The sequence below is a fragment of the Belonocnema kinseyi genome, chromosome 6 (assembly GCF_010883055.1).
Source record: "Belonocnema kinseyi isolate 2016_QV_RU_SX_M_011 chromosome 6, B_treatae_v1, whole genome shotgun sequence".
NCBI classification, from domain to species: Eukaryota; Metazoa; Arthropoda; class Insecta; order Hymenoptera; family Cynipidae; genus Belonocnema; species Belonocnema kinseyi.
In genome coordinates, this window is record NC_046662.1 from 63,862,975 (window position 1) to 63,875,051 (window position 12,077).

The 12,077-nt window shown below is 30.8% G+C and overlaps 1 protein-coding gene and 1 long non-coding RNA gene across 3 annotated transcripts in view; one reads left to right on the plus strand and one right to left on the minus strand.

Moving 5' to 3' along the window:
- Positions 1 to 12,077, plus strand: part of LOC117174272 — a 251,434-nt gene that overhangs the window by 28,537 nt on the left and 210,820 nt on the right. For both annotated transcript variants that reach the window (XM_033363191.1, XM_033363192.1), the window contains exon 4: positions 5,960 to 6,095. In XM_033363191.1, coding sequence (XP_033219082.1) covers positions 5,960 to 6,095 — 136 coding nt within the window. The remainder of the gene's footprint in view (positions 1 to 5,959; positions 6,096 to 12,077) is intronic.
- Positions 4,301 to 12,077, minus strand: part of LOC117174273 — a 224,428-nt gene continuing 216,651 nt past the window's right edge. The window contains exon 3 of the long non-coding RNA XR_004467284.1: positions 4,301 to 4,373. This is a non-coding gene — a long non-coding RNA (uncharacterized LOC117174273). The remainder of the gene's footprint in view (positions 4,374 to 12,077) is intronic.

Here is a 12,077-nt window from a genome sequence, read left to right on the forward strand (position 1 = left end):
ATATCTAGCCGGGAGTGGTGCTGACTGAAAACAGATGATTTGGAGCGATTCGCGCGCCATCTGTTGGTCATTCTAAGGACTTATTGAACTACCCTCGTAAAAACAACATTGATTTATTTTAAGTAGTAAATTCTGCTATAAGATCTATGTCATTGTTTCCAAAGTAATTATTGTTCTGTTTCGAATTTCCTTCAAATCATTCCTCGAAATCATTCAATATTGTGTTTAATTCAGAAAATACGATTTAAGAATATTTTTGAAAAACAATGACCAACTATTACTACATTTATTGTCTTACTTTCGTGCTCGAAGAAGATTTTTCGGTTTGAGATAAATGGTAGCATTTTATTTATTTAGGCTAGGTAATAGTGAATATTGTTTAACAACAGTCTTCAGCCTACGATTTGTGTTAGATTTTGGTACTTAAATAAAAAATATAGTTCACTTTAAGCACTTTCATTCTTATAAAATTATTATTATAAAACAAAATTATAAAAAATGATAAATTTCAAAATGGCTCTTAACGGGGAATTGGTCGGGGCCAGGTGGGGTGCTCAGCGGGCGCCAGATCTGATACCGATCGGGCCTAGGTCCCTTTTTTGATACCTATTCTGTCCCCGGTCTGGGTCACAGCAAAATTTCTACACGGGATAGAGGAAGCATTAGTGATTTTTTACATATCAGAAAAACTAAAGTTTTTATTTTGATCGATTGAAAAATAGTTAGTGAAAAAAATTTCACTATATTACCATAGCTTCCTTACACTTCACTAAAATATATCAACATTATAGTTCAATCGATTTTCCTCGAACTAACTCAGCTTTTCTATCCTCACATTAACATTAAATGATGAGAATAATAAAATTCTTACGATATTAATCGATTTCTAATATAATACAAATGACCATAACTTCCTTAATCTTTAATCAAATGTATTAATATCATAGGTGAATCGATTCGTCTCAAACCAAGGAATCTTTTGTATACAGTTAACGTGTTCACAAAAAAGGCTTAAAATAATTCCATTTGAAGTTTAAAGATATTCCAAGAGGTTTCATTCGCCTGGATCTTCTGGAATACTCCCCTTTTCTACACTCAAGACATTCAAAAATCGCAAAAAAATCTAAAAAGGCCCTAACTTCGAGACCTAAAATTCCATTTGATGTCCAAAATACTTAAAAAAGTTTCATTCTCTTGTCTGATCCGGAAAGAATGATCCAAAATTTTAAAGAATACCCTAACTCCGAGGCATCAAATTTTATGTCTAGAAAGGTTACAGCTGATGTACAAAGGTACTCAAAAAAGTTTCATCGCCTCAGTTCCAAGGATTTCTAAAAAAAAAGTTTCATTCACGTAGTACTCCCGGAAACCCATCGTTTTCTACACCCAAGATACTAAAAATACGAAAAATTCTAAAAAGGCCCTACAATTTTAAAACTTAAAGTGGTTTTATTTGATGTTCAAAGTTACTAAATAAAGTGTGTAAATGCCCTTACCTCGAGATATAAAATTGCATGGCGAGGAAAAACCTCGTTTTGTACCCCTAAGGCCCGAAGGCTTAGAGTTAGACCTTAGGCCAAAAGTAATAAAAAAATTATCAAAACTTCGAAAAAATTCTTTAACTTCAAGACCGGAAAGCTTAAGGCTTAAAAGGTTTTGATTTGTTTTTCAACAACACCAAAACAATGCTATCTACCCAGCTCTACTGAAACACCCCCATTTTCTACCCTTCAAGATATTAAAAATTCGAAAAAATTCTAAAAATGCCCTATTTTCGAGACCTAAAATTTCAAAGCTTCCAATGGTTTCATTTGATATGCAAAGCTACCAAAAAAAGTTAAATATCCTCTCAGCTCTTTTCTTTTTGACACCTAAGATAATAAAAGTATGTAAAAAAATACCCTCGCTTCGAGACTTGAAATTTAATGTCTTGAAATGGTTCCCGCTCATTTCCAAAGATACATAAAAAAGTTGCCCGCCCCCCTAGCTTTTCTGGAACACACTCGATTTCTATCCCTGAGATATTAAAAAATCCCAAAAAAATCCAAAAATATCCTGACTTCGAGACCTGAAATTGTCTGCCTTAGAATGGCTCCATTTGATATCTAAAGATATCAAAAAAAAGTTTAATCACATATCCCTTCCGGTACATGGAAGAGTAGGGTGAGTTTTACCGCAGGAATCGCACGCTCTTTTCTTAGCTCATATCTTAAAATAAAGTCGTTTTTCGATGAAAATGCATAGGACTGAAATTATGGAGAATATTCCGTTCTACAACTTCACTTAAATAGATTTTCATCGCGGGACGCTCCAATCTCGAGATGCGAACTAAAAAAAAAGTAAAACTGGGTGGGTAAAAAAAATCTCCACTCCAAGGGTGTATTACTCGGAAAATATGGCCACACATGTACAATTCATGAAGCTATTGTTTTATAAAATTGTATGTATTATTTTTCTGTGTTCATGCATGTCTTCTCGAATGCCCCCTTTCCAAAATACTCGTCAAAGAACAATTTTTGAGGATGTTTTTCTTGTTTCGATGTTTGCTTCGATTTAAGGGTGTTTTAATACACCATCCCTACTTCATCTCGTTTGATATCAAATTCTAATGAATTAAGGAATATGTATGACATACATAAATACTCATATTTTTTATTTAAAACAGTCTATAATTTTTTGAATCTTTTGGTCCACCGTTTTTCATTTTTTTCTTCCTTACATTCACAAGCAGGAGCCTATAAATCTAGAAATAAAGTATTTTTGTCGCTCTAAGACTTAATTTCAAGTTATTTAAATTTATAATAGATTTTTTTGAATTTTCGACAACAAAATTTAATTTTTAAAATAGCACAGACTTCTAGTTGTTTAACTGTTTTGTAAATACTGAGGGGATAAGGCTTGACTCCACACATCCCAAAAATCGAAATTTAAAAAAATTTTACAAGAAATTTCAAAACATCTTCAAAACATTTCAAGGGACTTCTAAAAATTTCACGACATTTCAATAGATACCAATAGCATTCAAACTGTTTTTATTTATTTCAGGGATTTAAAAACATTTTATAGCTTTTCAAAGCTTTAAGCCTATTTTCAAAAGAGTCCCATGGATTTCAGAGAATTTCAAAGATTTTAAGGGATTTTGTTTGATTTTAAGAAGTTTCATCTAATTTAAGAGGATTTCGGTATATTTTAAAGTTTTTGCAGAAAGGTTAAGGGTAATGACTAATTTCTAGATAATTTATGGGATGTTAAAGTGTTTCAAGAGATATGTAAGGATTTCACCAGATACATGCGATTTTATAGAATCTCCAATAACCTTAAGATTGAAAATTTTCAAATGATTTATAATATTTTAACATATTTAAGGGGATCTCCTGTTGTGAAACGGGGAAAAATAGATTTTTGTTTTCTTTAGCTTAATCTGTCACAAAACTCTCTTTAAACATTTCTACAAAGTTTAAGCTCTGGATTCCAAGTATTTCAGAAGATATAACTGGAAATGCACGGATGTGCTGCTCGGATGCTCGTCGCGTTCCAATACTTTAAAACGTGTTTTCTCCAAATCATTTTTTTGCAACTTGTGTACACGATTACGTGAAAACTATTTGACCTATCGACTTGATTAAAATTTTATTTTTAGATTATTGGAAACAGTTCTATATGAACCACGTTTTTATGCAACTTTAAGTGTTTTTCATAATTAAAACCAAAAAAAAATTATTAAAGTTTTGAGTGAAAATTTCATTTTTGGGTTCAAAACATGAAAAAATAAATCTATTTTTGATTTCCACTGGGTAACTGAGATTCATATAAAGTAAAAAAGCATATAAAATATATAAATAAAAACAACTTCTGTTTCAGTTGAGAATTATGGACGCTATCGTGTGAACAGTCGGACCAATTAATCAACGACACGCTTCAGTTCATTTTGAATCACTTCGCTATTTTCTAACTTTTTCAAGTTTTTTTTTAATATTGTTAAAAAGTTGCTTCAAATATAACTATTGAATAAACTGTTTATGCGACTTCCTTTTCGTAAAAAAAACATCCCGTAAAATCACCTTTTTTTCGAGCTTCACACCAGGGTTAACTAGATTCCAAGAAATTTCAAGAGATTTTAACAAACTCAAGGGATTTCAAAAGCAGGGTGGTGAGTTAATCGGGAAACCTTGAAAACCCTGGAATTTAATTTCCGCAGGACCTTGATTTTTTTTAGTATTCACATTTTAAAAGAAATTCGTCTTGATTTCTATAAACATCGACAAAATTAGGAAATTGATTTCTTCCTTACCTACAGTCGCGAATTTATTTGTCTTGTGCATTATTTTGCAGCCATCAATCTATCAATGCTGATTTTTCTCAAAGTCGAATTTCTGCAACAGAAAAGTAATCGATATTTGATTTTGAACATCTGTTTGCTCTAATAAAGCACAATAATAATAAAAAAAAGAATTTTCGTTGTTTTCCTCGAGCTAAATGAAATAAGAGAAATAAATTTTGTTTCGAACTTTAAGATCAGAATTAATATAACATTATTTTAAGTTTCTTATATGATTTTTGATATGATTGCAAGTGGCTTCTCAGTACGGAATATTACAAAAGATTTATGAGGATTTGTAAATTTGAAAGGATTTTAAGGGATTTTAAAGAGCTTTTTAATGAATTTGGTATAGGGTTTCAGAAAATTTAAAAATATTTTAAAACTGTATCCAGGTTATCAATTATATTTGAAATATTTCAAAATATTCGAACGGATTAATAGTCAACTTTAGGAAACAGATTAAATTAAATTTCAAATTTAAATATCTTAGGACGTTTTAAAAGTTTTAAACGAATCATTTGAGAAATTTTCAAAATATTTTAAAAAGGTGTCCATGATATCAATTATATTTTTAAAAATTTCGAGAGATCCCAATTGATTTATAGAGAACGTTAGTGAATAAATTAAATTAAATTTTTAGAGATATCTATGAATTTAAGAGATTTTGAGGGGTTTTAGCATATTTAAAAGATTCATAGAATTTTACAGAAAAGAAAAGATTTTAAGGGATTTCTACGAAATTCAAGTGATTCTGAAAATATTAAGGGATTACAAAAGATTTACGAGTTTTCGATGATGAATTATTGACCCTTAACCGACACTCTTCCTGTATGGGGGGCGTGAAGGGCACACTGGGTCAGGTGGACCCATCCCTCATTTTGAGTGCTTATTGCAACCAGAGAATGCATTTTTGTGGGCTTTACAAATTTATGTCTGTTTTTTAAATGTTTAAAATGAACAGCGAATATTTTTGGAATAGATATAAATAAATTAAAATAGTTTATAAAATGAAAATCGGCAGAGAAAGTTAAAAAATGCCCTTTTTTACACAAAATTAGATCACTTTTAAAATTTTTATTCTTTTGTACCAAAATTGAACTTTCTACTCTTGGATTGCTGCACTTTGACACAAAAATAAACGTAATAGTGTGTGCTTTAAAAAAAGGTATTAACTTGAACCCAAAGTTGATTCATTGAAAAAAATGGAAATACGTTTTTTATAAGTTTTTTTATTATATGCCCTTAGTTTTAGCACTTGTAAGGGAGATATTGTGGAAAAAAGAATTTCCCTGGGTCATCTAGACCCATAATTCCGGTGAAGGGTTAAATCATCTAAAAAGATTTCAGTGGTTCTAAAGGACTTCAGAGCTTTTAGGGTTTCTTAAACGATTGGAAAGAATTTCACGAGATTTTGTAGGAGATGCAGATTTTACACCGGATTTCGAAAATAGTTAACCTGTCAATTTGATATCAGAAACATTTCATAACACCATTTTGCTACTATTTTTACAAATTTATGCTACTAATGACACTATTTTTAATTTATTAAGTGAGTCTGAGTCCTGGAAATGTACAAAGCTTTGATTAATTTCGATAGGCTACTCTACGAGTAACGTAAATCATTTTCTTTTGCCACAGCAAAAACCAGAGCAGCCTTGTAAATCGTACACACCTCTTGGCGCGCTTTCTTCTATGCAGCCTCCAGGGAGCCAAGGAAATCGCTCCAGCATGTCTCCCAGAAGACACTCCGCATTCTCTGCTCCTCATCAACATGGTGAGTCAAAATTTTATTTCTCACATTTTTATCATCTGATTTTACTATATATTTAATTAGGTAGTTTTGAGTGCTTCATGTTTTTGTGGCGAAGGCATGTACGCATGGGGCGCCCTCAGTCCACCGGCCGCCGACCGAGGGCTCCCAAGAGGCGTAACCCTGACACTGAGACATTGTGGTCCCATGAGTATTATTGGGAACTTTGATTTCAAATACAATTGAATTCAAAGCCATCAATTTTGTTATCATGGGAATTTAGAAACTTCCTGTGCAGACTTTCATGTACTTTCCACCCCTTAATTCCCTATAACTCCACTCTTTTCTTCTCACTTCACCCTTTATTGCTACCTCCTCTACTCCCTTCCCCAAATAATACTCCTCTTCCCATGCTTTCCATCCCCAGTCCTCTCCCCCGCTACTCACTCATTTCTAACAATTTCCCCTACTTCCCCTCTCATAAATACTCATAAATACCTCATAATACCTCATAATACTCATAAATACCTAGTTCCCCACCCCTAATTTCCCCTAACTTTCATTGCTTCCCCTTCCCTAATTTCCACTGATTTCCATCTTCCGTCTCTTTCGAAAGACTTGTCGGATTCGGTTGTGCTTTGGTACAAAGTTTGAGGGACCAAAAACAATAATCGAGTCCGTTAACCAGACATTTTTGATAAAAATTCAAAAAATTAGAACTTTTTCAAAATTTTTCAGACCATTTTTTCCGAGATTTGAAAATTATATCGACAGTCATTTATAGTACACAGAAATAGAACAATTTACCAATAACAAAGTCATCTTCATAACTTTTCGAGTTTTGTTTTTAAAAACGAAAATTCAAATTTTGATCGCACAAATAGTTTGTACAAATAATTTGTACAAACGTCACAAGTTACAAGAATAAAATAATCAGACCATATTTATTAAACCAAAAATTAACAAACGAGACGATTTTTCAGATAAAATGATGAATAAAAGAAAAGAATTTTCAGCAAAAGAGTTCATCCTAAAAGATTATTTTTAAACTCAAAAGATTAATTTTACAAAAATGGGATAATTGAATTTTCAACCAAGAAGGTGAATCGACATAAAAAAAAAAAAGAATTTTTATTAAAGTATTTCAACTTAAAACCGAGGAGCTGAATTTCTGACCAAAGCAGATTACTTTTCAGCAGAATAAATGCATTTAAAAGGATATTTTTCTTAAATACAGAGGAAAAATAAGAGTGCATATTTGAATTATGTGCTTTGTTTTTCGAAAAAACCTTAATTTATTTCTTTAAACCTCTATATCTTTTGGCTTAATTGAGATATTTATTATTTTCTTTTTGCTTCTAATAGTGTTGATCGTTTTCTTCCAAAATCCGCTGCAAAATTTTTAATAAAAGTTTAAAGTTAACAAAATGGTAGCGGTTCTTCAGAAAATACTAAAAGTCGATTTTCTCAAAAAACCCACTTACATTTTTTATACATTTTTTGTTGATTTCGAATGAAGACGATCAATTTCACCGATTAGGTGGCAAGAAATCTTAAATATCACGATCAGATCAAAAGTTATATTAACTTGAAGAAAAAATTGGGGCTTTTTTAAAAAATAAAGCAAAAAATTCGTAAAAATAGGTATCGCCTAATTTCCTATAAAAAACAACATATTTAATCCCCGAGAGATTCTGCGACTTCAAGTGTAGAACTTGCCTGATTTGAAATGTATTTGGTCAATTTGTTTTTCACTTATAGGGACTTTGATGATGAAGATATCTTGTAAGTTTGATCCTTGCTGGATAACTTTTGTAGCCAGGAGAATTCTTTTTTTTACAGACATTTAGACGTGCAAATTTGTATCCTAACATTTGATGGTACCTACTATTGTTTATAAGAAAAAGTATAAAATTCGACTGTCAGAAAAAAGACTTTTCCTGCCTGCAAAAGTTATTTAGCAAGCATGAAACTGACCAGATATCTTCATTATCAAAGTAAAAGCTCAACAAAAAATGGCAACAAATTTAAAGGTGGTTTTTTTGTTGTTGAGAAAATCGATTTTTAATTTTTTCAGAAAAACCGCTGACATTTTATTAATTTTAAACATTTCTACAATTGTCCTGCGGATTTTGAAAAAAGATGATGAATTATGAGTAGGCCAAAAGTCAACAAGGTGTAAAGAAAAAATTAGGTATTTAAAAAAAAAAATAAAGCACAAAATACAAGTACGCATAATTTTCTAGAACATTTTTTTTTTTGTAAATCGGAAAAATACGTATCGCTTAATTAGCCAATTATTTTTCTGTTTTATTATTGGTCAAGAGAGTGAACATAGCTAAAATACAAAATAGAGTTGCAGGAAAATCACCTGATGCAAAATGAAAACCCTAGTTTTTTCTGAGTAAATGCATACTGTTGGCATGATTGCAAGAAGCTGTATGCAGGTATCAGCTTTATATAAATGTGCAACTCGTTTCTTATGTAAACGTTGTACTGATGCCGCCACTGCCTCAAACTACGCAGAGACTGTATTCACTATACCGTAAATATAAGTTGTGAGGGGGTAGGGGAGAAAGAGAGAGAGAAGGAATCACGCGGCAATGGAACACCTGACGACAGTCTTCTCTGAGGGTTAGCAAAACGTGCTTTACGTGTCACACGTATGCGCTTTCATATGTATATGCGTAGCTGCAGCAGGTACGTCCGCGCATCATCGCATGGAAAAAATTTCTTGAGGCGTACAAGCAAATCTGGAATGTATTAAATTCAAGGAATCTGTTCGCTTAGATTAGATAAAACGTACAGTTATTTAGGTAAAACGTTTAGTTTTTTAAAGCCAAATGAAGTGTGGGTTACGTGACTTGATTCCTACCTTACCGCTTTTTTTTTAATTTCCGAACTTGTTTGTAATATTAAATAAGATAATAAATAAGAATCACTGAGAAATGTGGGTCTCGTCCTAAGTTTTTATAATTATGAAAAAATGTTTTTTTTTTGTAAATAATTTCTTTTTTGCTTCTTTTATAACCTTTCAAATTTCGGACCAGACACTTATAATGTGAATCGACTACATGATACCCTGGGAATTGGAAATTGGTGAAATAAGTCCAAAGATATTCACTTGTTTGGCTGATCGAGGGATCTTTCTAAATCCTTTTGCTGATCGTTTCCAGTTGTACGTTGACCCTGGTGGAAATATATTTTTACAATAATGTGCAATAAATTAAAATAATACAGGGTGGACGTAGGTCAGGAAAAACCTAGAACTCAGGGAACAGCAAAAGATTTCTTTAAAAATCTTGCAAAAGTCTGGAAATTTCTGTAAGAGACACGTTAAATAATTATTGTGAAAGAGAATTAATTTTAAGGTTTTAAACTTTCATTTGAAATTTTTTATTCCGTTTATAAAATATTTTAAAGATATACATACTCTTGTTATAGTTTTATTTGTCTCGTATTTCTATTTCTATTCATTTCTACTCTTGCTTCCTCCTGACGATTACATTTTTAGTTAAAAATTCGACTGTTTTCTTGAGCATTACTTTCTTTGGATTTCAATTTTTATTTTTTTTGTAGGAAATTACTTTTATTATTTAAAGATTATATTCTAGTTTTGAAAATTTAACTGAATTTCTGTAGATTGAACATAATTATATTTGCTTAATAATGGTCTTTTTGGTTTCAAAATTCAACTCTTTTGGTAGAAATGTAATCTTTTTTGGTTAAATGTGCACCCTTTGGCTGGAAAAAGTTTTATTTGGTTGAGGACTGAACTATTATGTTTGAAAAATTGTCTGCTTTGTTTTTTTCAAATCAAAGTTTTTTTGGTTAAAAAGAACAAATGTTTGGTTGGAAAATAGTCTGATAATTGGTTCGGGATTTAACTATTTTGTTTAAGAATTGAATTTCTTTGTCGAAGTTTTAACTGATTTATAAAAAACTTGTTTCTTTGACTGGTTATTCGTCTAATTGGTTGACAATTTTAGTTCTGTATTGAAAATTAACATTTTTTTGTTGAAAATTCAACTTCTCTTTTTTTAACTTCATCATTTTAATTAAAAGTGCATATTTTTAGTTGAACAATAAACTACTTTGTTAAAAATTCGTCTTTTTTATTGAAAATTTGTCTTCAATTTTTGGTTTAAAATTTAACTACCATGTAAAATATTATTTTTTCTGGTTGCTGATTCATTATGTTAATTCAGAGTTCTTTTGTTTGGTTACAAATTGGACTGCTTTATTGAAATTTTGTTGTTGAAATTTATCTCTTTCATGTTTGGTTGGAAATTTATATTTTGATTGAAAACATAACTTATTCATTTTTGATTGGAAATTGTCGTTGTGAATTCGTCTTTTTGGTTGAGAATTCATATAATAATTCATCAATTCAACTCTTTCGCTGAAAATTTAACTCTTTTGTTAAAAATTATTTTTTTTATGAAATTATAACTATTATACTTTTCGTTGAGAATTCTTTTTTTTTAATTCAAATATTCATGTTGAAAATTCCACTGTTTCTGGTTGAAGTGTAATCTTTTTTTTTTTGAAAATTTGACTACTTGGTTGACAATTCAATAATTCGGTTAAAACGTCAACTATTTTGTTGAAAACGTAGTTATTTTGTTGAAAATATAACTATTTTGTTACAACGCCATCTTTTTGTTCACAAATTCAACCTTCTTCTTGAAAATTCATCCTTTTGACTTGAAAATTCATACTTTATTGTTTGAAAACTGATCTTTTTTGGTTGAAATCAATGTTAAAATTTTAATCTGAAATGGTTTTATTCCGTTATTAAATATTCTATGTTAACAATTTTACACTGTTAAAATACTGATCTCCCGATATTAAGGTAGTTGTCGTGCCAGAAGTCAAATATCTGAAAAAATAGTTTTTCTATTATTTGAAGAATCAAAATATGATAACTAATGTGATTCGAAATTAGAAACATTATTTTTTATGAAAAATGTTGAAATTCACTACTAAAAAACATGAGTTAAAACTTAATTTTTTGCAATTGAATTTTTTCTGACCTTCGCTTTTTACCAATTTTGAAAGTAAATTTTTCTATGGCGGAAATCCTTAGAACTATTTGTTTTAGGAAAACAATTTTTAAACAAATAATTATATATCTGCCTTTTGGCATGACAACTGCTTTAATGGTCGGGGTAAATGAAAAATTGATCAAAAAGAAATCATGGAAAAGTAAGGACATTTTTTAAATGAAGTTTTGCGGCCATGTTTAGTAAAATATAATAATGCGAAATAAATTTTTTTGTAAAAGTACCATCTTCACATTGTTGTATCTTATTGTTATTTATTGTTAAAATACATTTACCCAGGAAAGGGAGAAAAATCGGGACTACGCACTTAACCAGATTATAAAGCAGGGAGCCTTTACAGTTTAATGGTACATCGGCTGATAATGCTACATAACTATCGTGTGGATACAAAGTTGTTTGCAATCGGTAATGTGTGTTGATCGTGCCGGATAGGTTCCTTATCATAGAACTTTAGCAGCAAGTGTGATGTAAATGCAAATGTATCTTTTCTTGTCTGCTCAGCTTCGTAATGAGCACTTTTAACTGGAATGTACAAGAACATTGAATATAAATTCTGGGCTGCTAATAAAACGATGAAGTTACACTGAGATAAAAAAAATAATGTCCCAGCAACAAAATAATTTTTTGAGTAGTTTTGGTTGTTTTTACCAAAATTTGATTGCGACTGCAAAAAAAAGCAGTTGGAATTACGAAATAATTTATTTGACTGATACAACAAAGTTTGTTAAGCACTTTGTGTTGAGTGTACCAAACAATTTTTTCAGCGAACCAAACACATTAGAATGACTGACACTTCTTCCCAACCAACTTTAGATGATTGAGGCGTAGAGTTTCTAGTAGATGTACGAGGGTGGATTGATAAGTTTCCGGCCTGACCAAGAGATGGCGCCACTAGGCCTACCTTGAGGTGGCGTTCTATAGTACCATCCTTAGATAGCTT